Here is a 17,259-nt window from a genome sequence, read left to right as displayed (position 1 = left end):
GCTCACACAACTAAAGCATTTAAAAACACCAAAACGTCCACAAAGAAATTATTTGCACTTAATTTATTGGAGACTAATTTCTTCATTTTTCTTTGAACCTTCATACATTTGAAAGACCCCGAACAGTAAAAGATACATCTTAGAGGGGCATCTTCAAAAGAAAGCAAAACATTCAACAGAAGACAATACTGATATCTCTCATTTATACACCTTAACAATTAGAGTAAACATTTTTTACAGTTGAGTCATTCAGTCATATTTTTTGTATTAACAACTATTTATAACTATTATTAGTCTTTTAAAGTCTAAGTGGCAAGCAGAACTCCTTCTAAGCTGTGAAAGTTTTGTCTTTGGACATATCTTAAATCATATACAACAGCTGTTTAACATCAGACAGATCAAGAGCAGTAGATTCAGATCTTCCCTTATAGTCTCTGTAAGGAACTGCAAATGCACGCACGCGCGCGTACCCAAAGTTCACAGAAGCAAGGTTCCCGCGCTTTAATGTTCAAATACAGTAACCGACGTGACAGCAGCGGGTCGCCCTCACTGTGTGAAGACGGCAGAATCGTCCTCAAATGTTCTCCAGCATCGTCTTGAATGAAGAACTGATCAGACGATTTCACGCAAAACCGAATTACGTCAGTCGTCGGAGAGAAGAGAAAAGAAAAAACAATGAGAAATGCAGCGTGCTTTAACTACAATCCAAAAAGAGTAATGGAGGAAGTCTTTAATTTAAACTTGTTAAAAAAAATCTCCACTGGCTTTTCCCGCCCAAAAAGGTTTTAATTGAAAACCAAACTGTCAGAGATGAGAGGAATGTCCATCCAAAATGGAGCTCAAGAGTTCAATCAGGTGGAAGACAAAACGAAACAGAATCTCATTTCCTGCTGTCCATAAAAATAGGATTCCAAGAACGAAATATACAAATGTTCTAGATCGATATTTACATCCAAATTCATCAGAGAGACAGTATTGAAAAGCAGAAATGAAGCAAAAGTCAGTTTCCCGCGTTAAAGGTTTTCGTATCCGTCAACGGTTCGATTTCCCTTCAGTGCTTGAGTGTCGCTTCTTTTGTTTTCCCGCCAACACTGATAAAACAGCGTCACCTTATTTGTCCTTTAAACAATTTAAATAGCAAACAATAGTTCTTTAAAATAAAATAAATCAGAGTGCAATGAACATTTCCAGTGAACTTTAAAGAGTCTTTTATACAGAAAATAAAAATTTGGGGGGAAATAATCCAGGACAGGAGGCGGCAGACGAATATCCTCAGCGAGAAATCACGCAGGACCTATTACCTTACCCAAAATGCAACACTGCAAACTCCCTTGGTGGGGATCGGTCCCTCTTGATCCTTTGTGTTCCGCATCATCATCGTAATAAATAAGAGTTTGAAGGAAAAACTCAAGTGGAAACGACTGACATTCAGCATAAACTCGTTTACGAGCTAAATCGTTCGCACACGCTCAACCCTCAGGTCAGCAAATGTCCCTCACATGGGCTAACGGTGTGACTGAATTATACTGGTAACTTAAACTAGCTTCTTACACTGATGAAATTCAATTTATGAATCATGAACATACAGAGAGAGGGAATGGGTGCCTCAATCCCAATACGGGAAGTCACAGGAACCAAAAGACACACACACACACACACTGCTATGGATTATTAAATCATTTGATCAACATAGTGATTGTATTCTTCACATCCTCTCCAGACTCGTTCAGTTCGCCTCTTGTTTCAGTTCATAAATCAGGTAGGGTCATCGTCATGCCGATTATTTGACCTCCAGGATGGAGGGGTTGGACTCCATGATGGCGACGATGATGCGGTCGATGTAGTCCTGCAGACGGAAGTTGATTTCCTCCTGTTTGTGGATGGCCTCCATCAGCTGTACACACACACACACACACATTAAATATTAAAAAGCGTTCACATTTAAAGCACAGATAAGCATGATGGTGTGATACTGACCTCAGTGCGGGAGACGTTGTTGATTTCGGCGGCGAGCGACTCGGAGAGAGATTCGGTAAAAAGGCTTTTTGCTCCCTGGATGCTCAGATTTATGATCTGTCCGTTGAGCTCGTCGTTCTGCTCCTTCAGACTGCGGTTATCCTGCACAGACAGAACGAAACCCATTTCTGAGACTGGTCTTGGGTCAGCCTTTATATAGACTGTGTTGACTAATTTTAGTATGTTTGAGTCTTTTGAGTTTGTCTACCATTTTGAGTCTTGGGTCAGTCTGTACCTTATTTTGTTTTAGTGTTTTGACTAATGTGAGTCTGTTTAAGTTTGTTTTATCTGTTTGAGTCTTTTGGGTGTGTTTTATCAGTCTGACTCAAGTGTTTATCTGCTTTTATTTAGTCTGTGTTGGCCCGTTTGAGTCTCTGTTTAAGTTTGATTTTACCTATTAGAGTCTGTTGACCAGTTTGAGTCTGCATTTTAGTCTGTTTTTACCTGTATGGTTCTGTTCTTTGAGTCTGTGTTTACATTTTTTAGTCAGTGCTTAGTTGTTGTTGTTTTTAAGTCAGGCTGATTTTGCATTTAACTCTGTTTTTAACTGAGTCTTGTGAGCTTGTGTACCTGTTTGAGTCTGTTTTTTATTGTTTCGAGTAAGTTAATCTGTTTGAGTCTTCTTCTTCTTCTTTTTTTCTTTTACCTATCTGAGTTTTAACCTGTTTAAGTGTGTTTTTTACCAGATTAAGCCTGTTATAGCCAGTTTGAGTCAGTTTTTTTATAACCACTTTAAACCTGTGTTTGAGTCAGTCTTTATCTTATTGAGCCTGTTATAGCCAGTTTGAGTCAGTTTCTTTATTTTTTTGAATCAGTTCATTTTTTTTTTAATAACTATCTTGAGTTTTAACTTGTTTAAGCATGTTTTTTACTGGTTTAAGCCCGTTTTTTACCAGTTTAAACCTGTGTTTGAGTCAGTCTTTATCTTATTGAGCCTGTTATAGCCAGTTTGAGTCAGTTTCTTTATTTTTTTGAATCAGTTCATTTTTTTTTTAATAACTATCTTGAGTTTTAACTTGTTTAAGCATGTTTTTTACTGGTTTAAGCCCGTTTTTTACCAGTTTAAACCTGTGTTTGAGTCAGTCTTTATCTTATTGAGCCTGTTATAGCCAGTTTGAGTCAGTTTCTTTATTTTTTTGAATCAGTTCATTTTTTTTTTAATAACTATCTTGAGTTTTAACTTGTTTAAGCATGTTTTTTACCGGTTTAAGCCCGTTTTTTACCAGTTTAAACCTGTGTTTGAGTCCGTATTTATCTTGATCACCTGTTCAAGTCTGTTTTTTTTTATTGGTTTTGGGGTTTTTTACCTGAGTTTTAACCTGTTTAAGTGTGTTTTTTACCGGTTTAAGTCTGTTATAGCCAGGTTGAGTCTGTTTTTTAACAGTTTAAACCTGTGTTTGAGTCTGCTTTTTACTAGATTGATTCTGCTTTTACCAGTTTGACTCTGTTTGGTATTACCAGTTTGACTGTTTTTACCTGTTTGAATCTGTTTTTCATGACCTGTTTAAGTCTGTATTTACCTGTTTGAGCCTGTATTTGCAGGTTTGAGTCTTTTTTTACCAGTTTGAGTTTTTTTACCTGTTTGAGTGTGTTTTTACCTGTTTGAATGTTTTTCATTACCTGTTTAAGTGTGTTTTTACCGGTTTAAGCCTGTTTTTTTACCAGTTTAAACCTGTGTTTGAGTCCGTATTTATCTTTTTAAGCCTGTGATCACCTGTTCACCTATTTTTTATTGGTTTGAGTCAGTTAATTTGTTTGAGTCATTTGGTTTTTTTACCCGAGTTTTAACCTGTTTAAGTGTGTTTTTTACCGGTTTAAGTCTATTATAGCCGGTTTGAGTCTGTTTTTTTACCAGTTTAAACCTGTGTTTGAGTCTGCTTTTTACTAGATTGATTCTGTTTTTACCAGTTTGAATCTGTTTTTCATTACCTGTTTAAGTCTTTTTTACCTGTTTGAGTTTGTTTTTACCTGTTTGAATGTTTTTCATTACCTGTTTATGTCTGTATTTACCGGTTTGAGTCTGTTTTTACCGATTTGAGTGTGGTTTTACTTGTTTGAATCTGTTTTTCATTACCGGTTTGAGTCTTTATTTATTAGTTTAAGCCTTTTTTACCTGTTTGAGTGTGTTTTTACCTGTTTGATGCTGTTTTTACGCATTTTAATCATTTTTTCATTACCTGTTTAAATCTGCATTTTCCAGCTTGAGTCTTTTTTACCTGTTTGAGTGTGTTTTTACCTGTTGGATGCTGTTTTTACCCGTTAGAATCTGTTTTTTACTACCTGTTTAAATCTGTTTTTATCAGTTTGAGTCTGTTTTTACTTGTTTGAGTGTGTTTTTACCTCTTTGAATCTGTTTTTCATTACCTGTTTGAGTGTGTTTTTACCTGTTTGAGTCTGCGTATCTCCTGCTCCAGTTCATTCTCTCTCATGTGAGTGTTGTATTCCTGCAGGCCGGTGCTGGCTGATCTGCCTCTTCTCGCTTCAGTCTCCAACTTAAACAGCTGCAGGTGTTCCAGCTGCTTTCTCAAGTCCTCTATCAACTACACACGCAGAGAAGCCATTAACAGAGACGAACACACACACGACTCCACCTATAAAGACAAACACAAGACCTCTCACCCCCTGAGTGCACTCCTTCTCTTTCTGGTTCGTATGACGTTCATGGCTCAGTTTGTCAGACATTTTCCTGCGAGATTCCATTTCTTCATTTAATCGATCTGCGACGTCTTCCACCTCATCCTGAAGTTTCCTCTTTTCCTATAAAAATAAAAAAAAATTGCAGGGTTGGCATCAAACTAATTTAAAAATTATGTTAAAAAAAACAAATTTTAACTGGTTTCATGGCCAATAACTTCTTAATTCACTCGTCTTTGACAGAAGTGATAAAAAGGTCATTTTGGAGTCTGAATGTGATCTACAGACGTGTATTAGACTGTGTGTGTTGGGTACCTCCTCCAGTCTCTCGATGTTGGCTCTCAGGCAGGGAACACATGACCTCAGCTCACTGTTCTCCTCATCCAACTGATGCAACCTGAACACACACAGGCACACAGACAAAAATGCACCATGATATTTTCTTTTTGGGCAGAGTGCACAATGAAAACAATAATGGGTGAGAGAAAACAAAAGTCTCTGTTAACACAGCCGGATTATATTAAACTCTGAGCCAAGTAATCTCAGAGCTCCTTTGAGAAATCAATCAAATTTCCACTGTTCTCCACTAGATGGCAGACACATCTTATTCACTCACAGAAGAGCTGGACACAATAACACAGACATCATTGAGGTCTTCATAATGGCTTCATATTTCTCTGCTGTTATAAGAAACTGAAAAGAAGTTACCTGAGCTAATGACTTCCTCAGAAGAATTGTTCTTTAAATTACACCTCTAAAAAATGGGCTTAATCAGCCTGGTCTCATTGTTTATACAGTACGTAGGTATCAATACGCAACATTTTCATTTTTGTACGTTTGGATAGATGCTGATGTACAATATGGACGTTCTGACAACATTTAAATGTCAACAAAACAGGTATTTACAACTAAAAAACAAAATATTTACAAATCTTTTATGTCAAAGATATTTGTATAATTGCCCTTTGACCATTTTATAGATAAATTGTAGATCCCCTAACCCAAACATGACCATTTTATAGAGAATATATAAAACCTAATGGACAGAAATGTGTAGGACAATTACTCTTTTAGTAATTAAAAAGATATTTTTAGCCACTAATCCCACTCTTACCTCTAAACCTACCTATAACCACTTCTTTAAAATATGTAGAGTTATAAAGACAAACATAACAGACAGACAAATGGAATCACAATGATTGATTTATTGCAAAAATGTCAAAAGCGTTACCAAAAGTAGTTCAAATGATGATGTGTTGCAGTCGCAGTCCTCTCTGGCGGTATATAATAGTTTTGTATGAGGTACAGAACAGAATTTAAGTTATTAATTGCTGATTAATCTTATCCTGATCCACTCAAAATGCGTCATGTTGCAATCAGTGACGAATCACGTAGGCGGTGCAAACTCAAGACGTACACAGTCTCCAAACAGGCAAGTCTCTGCATTCACTTGATCTTGTTAATGTGTTTCGCAATGCTAACATATATATTTTTTTAATTGAATATTGTTGTTGCAAATTGTGCTGATTTAAATATGCAACAAAGGCAACATTATCTAGCTGGATAACATAAATGAAGATTTGTCAAAATTCAAAGAAAAACATCTGTTGGATCAAATATTACTAAACCACTAGTAATAATAATAAATTTGAATTGTATAATTTTTGTGTCAGGGAAAGTGCGAATCTAGCAGAAAAAGTATGTATCGTTGAAACCTGACAAGTCCAATGCGATAAAGCAACTGTCCAAACTAGACGTGACTGCATAAAACATTTTGTTGTCCGCCCACAGCAAAATCTCATTGGCTCAAAATCCCACTCTACATTAATCATGACTGATATATTCTGTCCGCACTCACCTGGCCTGGAGGTTCTCGATCTCCAGGTCTCTCTCTCGCTGGAGTTTGTTCAGTGCATCTCTGTGTTTACGGGTATATGCGAGTAAATTCTCCTCTGAGCGCAGCTCCTGCTCCTTCAGCTGTTCCTCCAGAGCGTTTGCACGGTGGACGAGAGTGAGATTCTCTTGCCGCAAGCGCGCATGCTGCTCTTCGCTCTCCAACGAATCCTTCTCCAGCTCGCACACGCGCTTCTCCAACAGCAACACCTGCAGGACAGACACAGTGCTTGGTCCTCATGCAAATCACTTCTGCTGCTGTTCATGCATTTACAAAACTATCAGTTATTCTATTCCATCTATGGAATCCTCATGTTAATTTTGCATGAAATTTTATTAAAGTGCCTCTATTATGCTTTTTCGGATATTACCTTTCATGTAGTGTGTAATATAGCCGCTTGTGATTGTAAAAGGTCTGCAAAGTACCAAAGATCAATAGTTATTGTAAGAAAAAAGTGATTCTGAACTGCCTGAAATGAGTGGTCAGTAATTGCAGTCTTACTTCCAGCTCGAACCTATGTAGGTTTGTAACAAATTTGCATAATGCCAGCCTATGGTTTTCATTAGGTGCGAACAATGTCTACTTTGACGCTCAGACACTGTAGTTGTAGCTGAAACTGGAGGAGTTTGGTTCGTGTTGCTGACATGTCAAGAAGATGCCATTTTCTGCACTTCCAATGTAAATCCACTTCGCTGCACTTGATACGGATGAAACTGATACTGTAAAACCAATGCCATCGTTGCTGTTCATCAGTGTTGCCAAGTCCATGGTTTTCCTGTGGAATTGGGCTACTTTAACAGTGTTCCCGTGGGTTGAATCGAACCCAATAACATGATATTTAGCCCCTGGAATGCTAATTTTACCAGGGGAACCCTGAAAAAAAATGCAGATTTTACCCCATGGGACGTGATTTTTACCGGAGGACATCCCTTAAAAAATGCGACAGGGCTAGTTTTGAGTAGCAATTGGGTGGGTTTTGTTGTGAAAACCTGGCAACCCTGCTGTTCGGATCATTGTGTATCAAGTGTTGAGGAAGATCTGGAGCTGAAATTCAAGTATGCTAATGGATTTTTGCTTTCCGACACATATGGTGCGTTCAAGTCATGTCGGAAAGATCGTATTTACGAGCAGAACCGACATGAATGCCACCACAATGTCGTAAATACCAGTGGGAAGCTCGTAATTTTCTGTAAGCTCCGATCTGTACGAGTTGGGGGCGTGTCAGTCAGAAACATAGCGAAATACCACAATACTTGCAGGTATTTAGCAGTGACATTGTCAGGCTTTTCTATTTACAACGAAGTAAGCTGATTCCCAGCAAAAATACAATAGCATCACAATATAAAAATGTAATATGTAACAATAAATTTTACAATGGCTTCATAAATTAATTAAAAACATAAAAAAGCAACATACAACTAATGCACATTCTTTGCTCTACATTTTCTAGAAGCAGAAGTGTTGTTATTTTGTGTAATTAATTTAGAGAAGGCACATCTTACTCCGACGAAAGTGACTTGAACGCACCTACCGTCGTACACACGACTTCCCACCACGTACATACGAACTTCCCAGGAGGACTTGAACGCACCAATACTGTAAGTGGTAACCAATCACAACAGACTAGGCTATCTGACCAATCAGAGCAAAGTAGGCTTTCAGAAAGGAGGGGTTTAGAGAGACTGAATCCTTTATTGAACTGTTTCAGACACTGAGAAAAGAGCTGATGCAGCAAAGGATATTATGAGAAAATTGTGTTTTTGACCTTGGATCCATATAAAACTATTGTAGAAGACCTCCAAAACAAAATTGGGAACCTTTAAAATGGCATAATAGGGGCACTTTAACATTTTTGTTTACTTTTGCTATGTTCAGTTGGCATTTGATGACAAAACTCATTTATAGCCCAAACTAAAACCACAAAACCAGAATTCCACATCAAATGCACCGTTTGGACCAGGGTCACAAATGTAACACAAATTGGAGGCAAGTTTAACGCAAAATATCCATATTTGTTTCCGAACCTTGTCTGTGATGTCACGATCCGCAAGGTCTAAAATGTCTTGAGTCAGATCTCCCATGACATCTAGATTGTTGGACTGCTGCAAGTGTCTAAAAACACACAAAAACACGGTTTAAACGCAACATTTTTAACATTTTTACTGCTAAATTTGCAATTTGTCCAGCAAAACATAGACTTAGTCAAGTAGCATGATGCTGATTGACCAAAAATGTTGATGTTGGGTGCATTGAGAGGGAGGATCTCACCTTGCTGCTTTCTTACTGGACATCCTTTTGCTGGAGCTATAAAAAAAAGAGAACAAACAGGAAATGAGTCAGGAAGAGAGCAGGAAAGAGGGAAAAATTCTCTTTTCATCCGTGACCTATGAACTGCAGGTCAAAAAACACCCAGTGAAGTGCTGAAGTTTGGGCTGTCAGCTCTTTCTGGAGGTTGAAGGCTGAATCAATGCCCTTCTTTCAATGGTAATGACCTCACAGCACATGGAAATAAACACACTGCATTTATGGAGGTGTAACATGGATGCGTGAAAGGAGATTCTGTTCCTGTTGCGCAAGTCTTGAACTGCTTTGAACAGACCCTCATCACTGTTCCCTACTGCTGCTTAGGACAATCCAGGATTTTCCATTAACAAAACACCCAACATGAAATGGACTCTTATTAAAGTTGGAGAAGTTATGTTTCCTAATTTAGGAAAAGGCTTATTTTCTTTCGTGGAAAAACAGACCCAAAAACAACATTGAATATTTAATCAGACAGGTCAAAACCCAAGTAGATCATTACATTTGAGTTCTTAAAGGTGCAGTTCACCTAATAATGAAAACCAATTTCATTCCAAACTTGATTGACTTTAGGCTGGAATACAACTTTTAAAATCAGAACAGATTTTAAAACACTAGGCATCATACAATTTCTGACTTTGTGAATGGTTACATTCAAAACATTATATACTAAATGACAAAGGATCATTCATTCATGGTCCGAACACAAACTCACACAAAAACACGTGCCTCGTTGCCTGAAAACGTGTAACAAAATATCAAACATGTTTGGTCTGACAGCTGGATGGAATCAAAGTCTGAGGCTAAAAAAATCAGAATCCGTTCCCATTATACACTACACAATTTTCTGTGTAATCTGTCAAATCCTACTGCCCGAAACCTGCAGGCGGCTCTGATTTTCGAGAACTAGCGCTGACACATCCCGACTGCAAATCAGGGCAAAAAACAGTGCAGAAAATGTATAGTGTATTCCAGCCTTTACTTTCTTCCGTGGAACAAAAGGAGATTTGCTCTTGTCTATACAGTGAAAGTTGTGAACACAGATCCAGGCTAAACTTTTAAAACTTTTGCGCTATATTCCAAGTCTTCACAAGCCATATGATAGCTTGTGTGGCAAAACAGACCAAAATTTTACTGAAAAATGTCCCCTTTACCATAGCTCTAATATCTCTAAAAATGTCAGTTGATCAATGAATGCTTACATACTATGGAAAAGACAAGAGGACATGAAATACATTTTTTTGTTTTGTACAGAAAAGAAAGTCATATTAGTTTGGAATGACATGAGGGTGAGCAAATAATGACAATTGAAATTTTTGAGTGAACTGTCGCTTAGAAATTTGCTTACCTGTGAGTTCTTACAATACAGCTATCAATGCTCTTTTACTTATATTTGTATTATGTAGACTGCATTATATATTGTTAATATTTACTTCATAAACACTTAAAAAGACTATTGTGCATGCAGCAAAACACAACACACACCACAGCATCTACAGCAGAGCATCTATGTTCACCACACACTTCACCTACAGAATGTACAAACACAGCTTTGAAATCAAAACCAACAAGAGTCATGTGACTGTACAGAGGTCTGCATGTTAACGAAGCACATGCAGAAGATGTGTACAGTGATCAAACTCAACACACGCAGGGGAGGCGTGCACATGCTGCGAGCGCGTTACCTATTCATCTCTAGTAACTGCAGTCGAGTGGACAGATCCTCCAGACGACTGATCTGCTTATGACAGTGAGTGCAGAAAAACTCCAGCGCCTCCGACTGAAGGAAACTCTGGAAACTAGCAGGAAAAGAGCTGGGGCTGAGGAGACCAGAGGAGAGGAGAGGAGAGGAGATACAATGGGAGAAATAAATAGAAGAGAAATGAGGAGAAATGGGTAGAGGAGAGGAGAAATGAGAAGAATGATCAAAGGAGAGGACAAATTAAGAGAGTGGAGAAGATACAAGAGGAGAAATTAGTAGTAGAGAGGAGAAATTAGGAGAAATGGATAGAGGAGAGGACAAATGAGCAGAGGAGAGGAGAGGAGAAATTAAGTGAGAGAAGAAGATATGATGGGAGAAAGGAGTAGAATAGAAATGAGCAGTGGAAAGGAGAAATGAGGAGAGGAGAAATTAAGAGAGGAGGAAATATTGATAGGAGAAAAAGGAGGATAAATGAGGAGAGAAAATTGAGAGGAGAAGACAAGGGGAGAAATGAGTAGAGGATACATGAGGAAAAATGAGCAGAAGAGAGGAGAAAGTAGGAGAAGGTAGAAGATACGATGAGAGAAATTAGTAGAGGAGAAATGAGGAGAGGAGATGAGAAATGAGGAGTGTGGAGAAGATAAAATGGGAGAAATGAGTAGAGGATACATGAGAAGATGAGAAATGAGGAGAGGACAGGAGAAATTAGGAAAGACGAGAAGATGTGTTGGGAGAGATAAGTAGAGGAAAAATTAGGAGCATTTAAAAGAGCAAAGATATGACGGGAAAAGAGGAGAAAGGAGAAGATATGATGGGAGAAATGAGTAAAGGAGAAATGAGCAGAGGAGAGGAGAAAGGAGAAGAACGTAGAAGATATGATGAAAGAAATGAGATGGGATTAATGAGGAGAAATGTGGAGAGGACAGGAGAAATGAGGAGAGTGGAGAAGATACAATGAGAGAAAAGAGTACAGGATACATGAAGAAAAATGAGCAGAGAAGAGGAGAAAGGAGGAGAATGTAGAAGATATGATGGGAGAAATGAGGAGAGGAGAAATGTGGAGAGAACAGGAGAAATGAGGAGAGTGGAGAAGATACAATGAGAGAAAAGAGTACAGGATACATGAAGAAAAATGAGCAGAGAAGAGGAGAAAGGAGGAGAATGTAGAAGATATGATGGGAGAAAGGAGTAGAGGAGAAATGAGGAGAGGACAGGAGAAATTAGGAAAGAGTGGAAGATACGATGGGAGAAATAAGTACAGGATACAAGAGGACAAATGAGTAGAAGAGAGGAGAAAATAGGAGAAATGGGTAGAGGAGAGGAGAAATGAAGTGAGAGAAGAAGATATGACAGAAGAATTGATTAGAATAGAAATGAGGAGAGGAAAGGAGAAATGAGCAGAAGAGAGGAGAAAAGAGGAGAAGAAATGACAAGAGAAACGAGTACAAAAGATTTGAGCAGAGGAGAAAGAAGAAATTAGGAGAGAACGAAAGATCCGATGGGAGAAATGAGTAGAGGATACATGAGGAGATGAGAAATGAGGAGAGGACAGGAGAAATTAAGAAAGACGAGAAGATGTGTTGGGAGAGATAAGTAGAGGAAAAATTAGGAGCATTTAAAAGAGCAAAGATATGACGGGAAAAATTAGGAGAAAGGAGAAGATATGATGGGAGAAATGAGTAAAGGAGAAATGAGCAGAGGAGAGGAGAAAGGAGAAGAACGTAGAAGATACGACGAAAGAAGCGAGACGGGATTAATGAGGAGCAATGAGGAGAGGATACATGAGGAAAAATGAGCAGAAGAGAGGAGAAAGGAGGAAACCGTAGAAGATACGATGAGAGAAATTAGCAGAGGATCAATGAGGAGAAATGAGGAGAGGAGATGAGAAATGAGGAGTGTGGAGAAGATAAAATGGAAGAAATGAGTTCAGGATACATGAGGAAAAATTAGCAGATGAGAGGAGAAATGGTCAGAGGAGAGGAGAAATGAAGTGAGAGAAGAAGATATGATGGAAGAATTGAGTAGAATAGAAATGAGGAGAGGAAAGGAGAAATGAGCAGAGGAGAGGAGAAAAGAGGAGAAGAAATGACAAGAGAAAAGAGTACAAAATAAATGACCCGAGGAGAGGAGAAAGGAGAGAAGACAGGTGAAATCAGGAGAGAATGGAAGATCCGATGGGAGAAATGAGTAGAAGATAATTGAGGAGAGTACAGGAGAAATTAGGAAAGAGGAGAAGATGTGTTGGGAGAGATAAGTAGAGGAAAAATTTGGAGCATTTAGAAGAGCGAAGATATGACCGGAGAAATTAGGAGAAAGGAGAAGATATGATGGGAGAAATGAGTAAAAGAGAAAAGAGGAGAGGAGAAAGGAGGAGAACGTAGAAGATATGAAAGAAACGAGAAGGGATTAATGCGGAGCAATAAGGAGAGGACAGGAGAAATGAGGAGAGTGGAGAAGATACAATGAGAGAAAAGAGTACAGGATACATGAGGACAAATGAGCAGAGAAGAGGAGAAAGAAGGAGAATGTAGAAGATATGATGGGAGAAATGAGTAGAGGAGAAATGAGGAGAGGAGAAATGAGGACAGAGTGGAAGATACGATGGGAGAAATAAGTACAGGATACAAGAGGACAAATGAGTAGAAGAGAAATTAGGAGAAATTAGGAGAAATGGGTAGAGGAGAGGAGAAAAGAGGAGAGAGGAGAAGAAATGACAAGAGAAATGAGTGCAAAAGATTTGAGCAGAGGAGAGGAGAAATGAGAGAAGAAATTAGGAGAGAACAGAAGATCCGATGGGAGAAATGAGTAGAGGAGAAATGAGGAGAGGACAGGAGAAATTAGGAAAGAGGAGAAGATGCATTGGGAGAAATAAATAGAGGAAAAATGAGAATTTAGAAGAGAGAAGATATGATGGGAGAAATTAGTAGAGGAGAAATGAGGAGAGAGGAGAAGATATGATGGGAAAAATGAGCAGAGGAGAGGACATATGCGGAGAGGAGAGTGTGTGTGTGTTAAAAACGAGGATGAGCAGAGGGTGGGAGAGAACGAGGGACATTCGATTGAGACGGTGAAGGGCAGAGGAGAGGTGAGTACTACAGTGCAGGAGTAACACAGCAGGAGCGGTGTGTGATTATTTGAACAGGTTTGTAAGTGTTTTGTGTTTCCATGCTCTCTTCTCTAGTGTGTGTGTGTGTGTGTGTGTGTGTGTGTGTGCGTGCTGGACCGTATATGCCTGACAACACCAGCACTGCAGTAAAACAATAACCACAACAGCTCGACCTTTACCCGCCGATAATAATAGATCACTACAGAAATAATGAATCAGCCAGCATTACATAATGCCAATTTACCTTTTACTACACACACACACACACACACACACTGCTCAGAGGGATCATGACATCTCAACACACACACAAATCTCCATACTCATGTTTTGTTTTGTCTATCACACACACTGTTTGTCGTCTGTGGTCAGGATGTCGCTCTACAAGGTCTCATTATGCACATGGCTTTCGGCTTACACATCTGCTGACTCACTTTCTCTCTCTCAGTATGGAAACTAGATATAGAGTGTATTTCTATTTGTGTCTGTAGTCAAGGTGCTCATTCAGTAAAGCCCAGATAAACATTTACAGTACCTATGTTTAAACTTCCCAAGTTTAGCTCAGGATAAATACGTCTTCTAAATATACGGAGTGTATAAACTATATAATACTCAAGTTGTTTGTGAAGCTTCTTATGCTTTAAATAATCCAGTGTGTGTGTTTCTTGTGAGTTACCTAGGTGACAGCAGCATCAGTGGGCGGGGCAGTGGGCTGTCTGAGTGTGGGAGTGGCTCTGCATCTCCCTCCCCGTCTGGCACCGCCCTTCCCTCTTCGTGATTGGCCAGCAGCAGGTCTGAAGTGTTGTTACTCTCGCCGAAATCCTCAAAGTGCTCCTCCTCTCCTCCAATCACGGCCACCAGGGTGTGGCCATTCAAATCAGAGCCCAACGTGAACCTATCACAGAAACACATGGAATATAATGTTGCTAAATGCTGTGAAAAATACCTGGCTTATATATATATATTTTTTTTTTTTAAATAAGGAGTATTTTTTATGTAATTGAAACTATGGTGAAAGGTTGTAGCAAATTAATAAATTAAAATAATTTTTTAGTTTTGTGGCCAAATCTAAAAATGAATTTACAGGTTGCGTTTCTTGAATTCTGCCTGGACATGTAATATTCACTTCTTTTTGTGAATAAATCATTCTTATAAAATAAAAATAAACTTATAGATATAAACTAAATGTTTGGGGTCAGTAAGACTTTTTAAGAAAGTTTTCTGCTCAACAAGGCTGCATTTATTTGATCAGAAATACAGTAAAAACAGTAATATTGTGACATATTACTACAATTTAAAATAACTTGAATATATTTTAAAATGTAATTTATTCCTGTGATCAAAGCTGAATTTTCAGCATCATTACTCCAGTCTTCAGTGTCACATGATCCTTCAGAAATCATTTAATATGTGTGATTTGCTGCTTAATTTTTGGTGCTCACCACTATGATATTAATTTTTTATTAAATTTTAAGATAAATACTACTTCTGTATTACATATTATTATATGTACTATCATTGAGTATTACTTCTTTCTTGCATCTTAAGGAGAAATCATAAAACTTTACCACATCATATTTATAATGCCTTTAATATCTTTATTACTTCAATATATTGACTGTTCAACATCGGCTCTTTTCTATTCTTACCTATAAAAAAAAAAAATAGAAAAGCTTCCTTAAAAACATCCTTGTGTGTGAGACAGAATTTGACCAGTTTGTCTTGAGGATGATAATCTGCTAATTCACTTTAATCTCTTGGCAACCCTAAAAAACGTCTGAAGAATTACTGTTCGATTAAATGAAAGAACAGCCTAAACAAATTCACACAAAAACAGCACAACACCAGTGTTTTCAGTGTTCATGAAGGTGAACAGACTAAAAGTAGGACAGTGATAATGAGCAGGTTACGTAATACTCAACATTAGTGATGAAAAATGACACAAAACAAAGTTCCAGTGTATTAACAGCTGATTGGATGACTGGTTTCTTGATAGACAGCCCAGTGCATGTGTCTGATTGGTGAACTCAGTGATCACATTTTTAATGCGAACATTATATTACAGTTAAATAGTTCAGACTGATTTTTTTTTTTAAAGAAATTAATACTTTTAATCAGCAAGGAATCATTAAATTGGTTAAAAGAGACAGTAAAGACATTTATAATGTTACAAAAGATTTTTTTTTCAAATAAATTTTGTTCTTTTGAACTTTCTATTCATCAAAGAATCCTGAAAAAACAACTGTTTTCAACATTGATAATAATAATAAATGTTTTTTGAGCAGCAAATCATCATATTAGAATGATTTCTGAAGGATTGTGACACTGAAGACTGGAGTAATGATGCTAAAAAATTCAGCTTTGATCACAGGAATAAATTACATTTTAAAAAATATTAAAATAGAAAACAGTTATTTAAATTGTAGTGATATTTCACAACACTTTTACTGTATTCTTGATTAAATAAATGCATCTTTGGTGAACATAAGAGACTTCTTTCAAAATCTTACCGACCCCAAAATTTTGAATGTTTTAAGAAAAGGATAAATTAAGACTGAAGGATACACACACTCACACACACACAATAAAAATGTCAAATTAACAAGAAAACTGATACAGATTAAACTTTTATTCTATTGTATCTTTATACCCTACATTACAAAAACACATAAATCCCTCAAAGACTTACCCTCGTTTCACTGTAACTTTGCGGTTGGTCACACAAAGCACGCGTGAAGACGGCGACCGCATCTTAAAGCGATTCGGTCTTTCTTTGGCGATTCTGAGCAACTGGGCACACAGCGTGTCAGAGCAAACTAAACTCCCACGATCGATATTAAACGCTATTTACTCAGACTAAAATAGCTTTATATGAGGTTTCATGTAGTTTTCCCTGCAGAGTTCAATCTGGCCGACATTCCTGCCAGACGTTTGTGACCCGGTAAATCTGAATTAACAGCCAAAATCCCTTGTGCCAGCAAAGCTACATATGCTTAAATCGTACGGCTGTGTGGCGGTGTGTGTGTGTGTGTGTGTATAATCTGATTTAGAGCTCAGTAACGGTGACCCAGTGTGTGTGCTAGCATGCTCTATAAGAACATGCATCAGTTTAATCGGTTTAATCTCCATATGCATGAACTTATGTCGTCCAGTTGACACTCAAACACAATGAAACACGTTACTCAGGACTTACTAATAATGCAACAAAACTGACTAAACAAAACTTGGTTCACTAAGGCTAATCTTAGGGATCTGAACAAACCACAATAACAAAAAAAAGGTTTGACATCAGAGACAGGAAGTCAAAGTTCCAGAGAAAAATTTGCAAGTTATCGCAAAATTAGATGATGAATTTTCCACAACTCTGAATGTGAGTTTCGGGAAGGTCAGCGCTGGCGAGACAGCGTGACCCTGACACGGCAGGAATGCTAAATCAAGAGAAACGAACGAGGGCTGAGAGCCAGAATATTTTACAATGACAGAAGCAAGTAAGAGAGCGAGAGAAACGGACCCTAGAGAGTGAAAGATGGATAAACTTTGGGCCGCAGGAAAGCAGAAAGAGCAAACTCCACACTTCCTCCAAGTGGGAAACAGGAAAATAAAGAC

At 38.0% G+C, this 17,259-nt stretch overlaps 1 protein-coding gene across 5 annotated transcripts in view; it reads right to left on the bottom strand.

Moving 5' to 3' along the window:
- Positions 1 to 48: 48 nt before the first annotated feature.
- The window catches only part of rab11fip3 (RAB11 family interacting protein 3 (class II)), a 34,135-nt gene continuing 16,924 nt past the window's right edge, over positions 49 to 17,259 (bottom strand). For 4 of the 5 annotated variants that reach the window (XM_048175470.1, XM_048175469.1, XM_048175473.1 and 1 more), the window contains 10 exons: positions 14,330 to 14,548; positions 10,531 to 10,665; positions 8,813 to 8,848; positions 8,569 to 8,656; positions 6,509 to 6,753; positions 4,966 to 5,047; positions 4,636 to 4,773; positions 4,401 to 4,556; positions 1,978 to 2,118; positions 49 to 1,894 (listed from right to left, as the gene is read on the bottom strand). In XM_048175470.1, coding sequence (XP_048031427.1) covers positions 1,781 to 1,894; positions 1,978 to 2,118; positions 4,401 to 4,556; positions 4,636 to 4,773; positions 4,966 to 5,047; positions 6,509 to 6,753; positions 8,569 to 8,656; positions 8,813 to 8,848; positions 10,531 to 10,665; positions 14,330 to 14,548 — 1,354 coding nt within the window. In that variant the 3' untranslated portion in view covers positions 49 to 1,780. The remainder of the gene's footprint in view (positions 1,895 to 1,977; positions 2,119 to 4,400; positions 4,557 to 4,635; positions 4,774 to 4,965; positions 5,048 to 6,508; positions 6,754 to 8,568; positions 8,657 to 8,812; positions 8,849 to 10,530; positions 10,666 to 14,329; positions 14,549 to 17,259) is intronic. The other variant, XM_048175472.1, reaches the window with a different exon arrangement.

Source organism: Megalobrama amblycephala, linkage group LG22 (genome assembly GCF_018812025.1).
Source record: "Megalobrama amblycephala isolate DHTTF-2021 linkage group LG22, ASM1881202v1, whole genome shotgun sequence".
NCBI lineage: Eukaryota > Metazoa > Chordata > Actinopteri > Cypriniformes > Xenocyprididae > Megalobrama > Megalobrama amblycephala.
The sequence above is the reverse complement of the archived record's forward strand: the minus strand, read 5'-3'. Positions and strand labels throughout refer to the sequence as shown.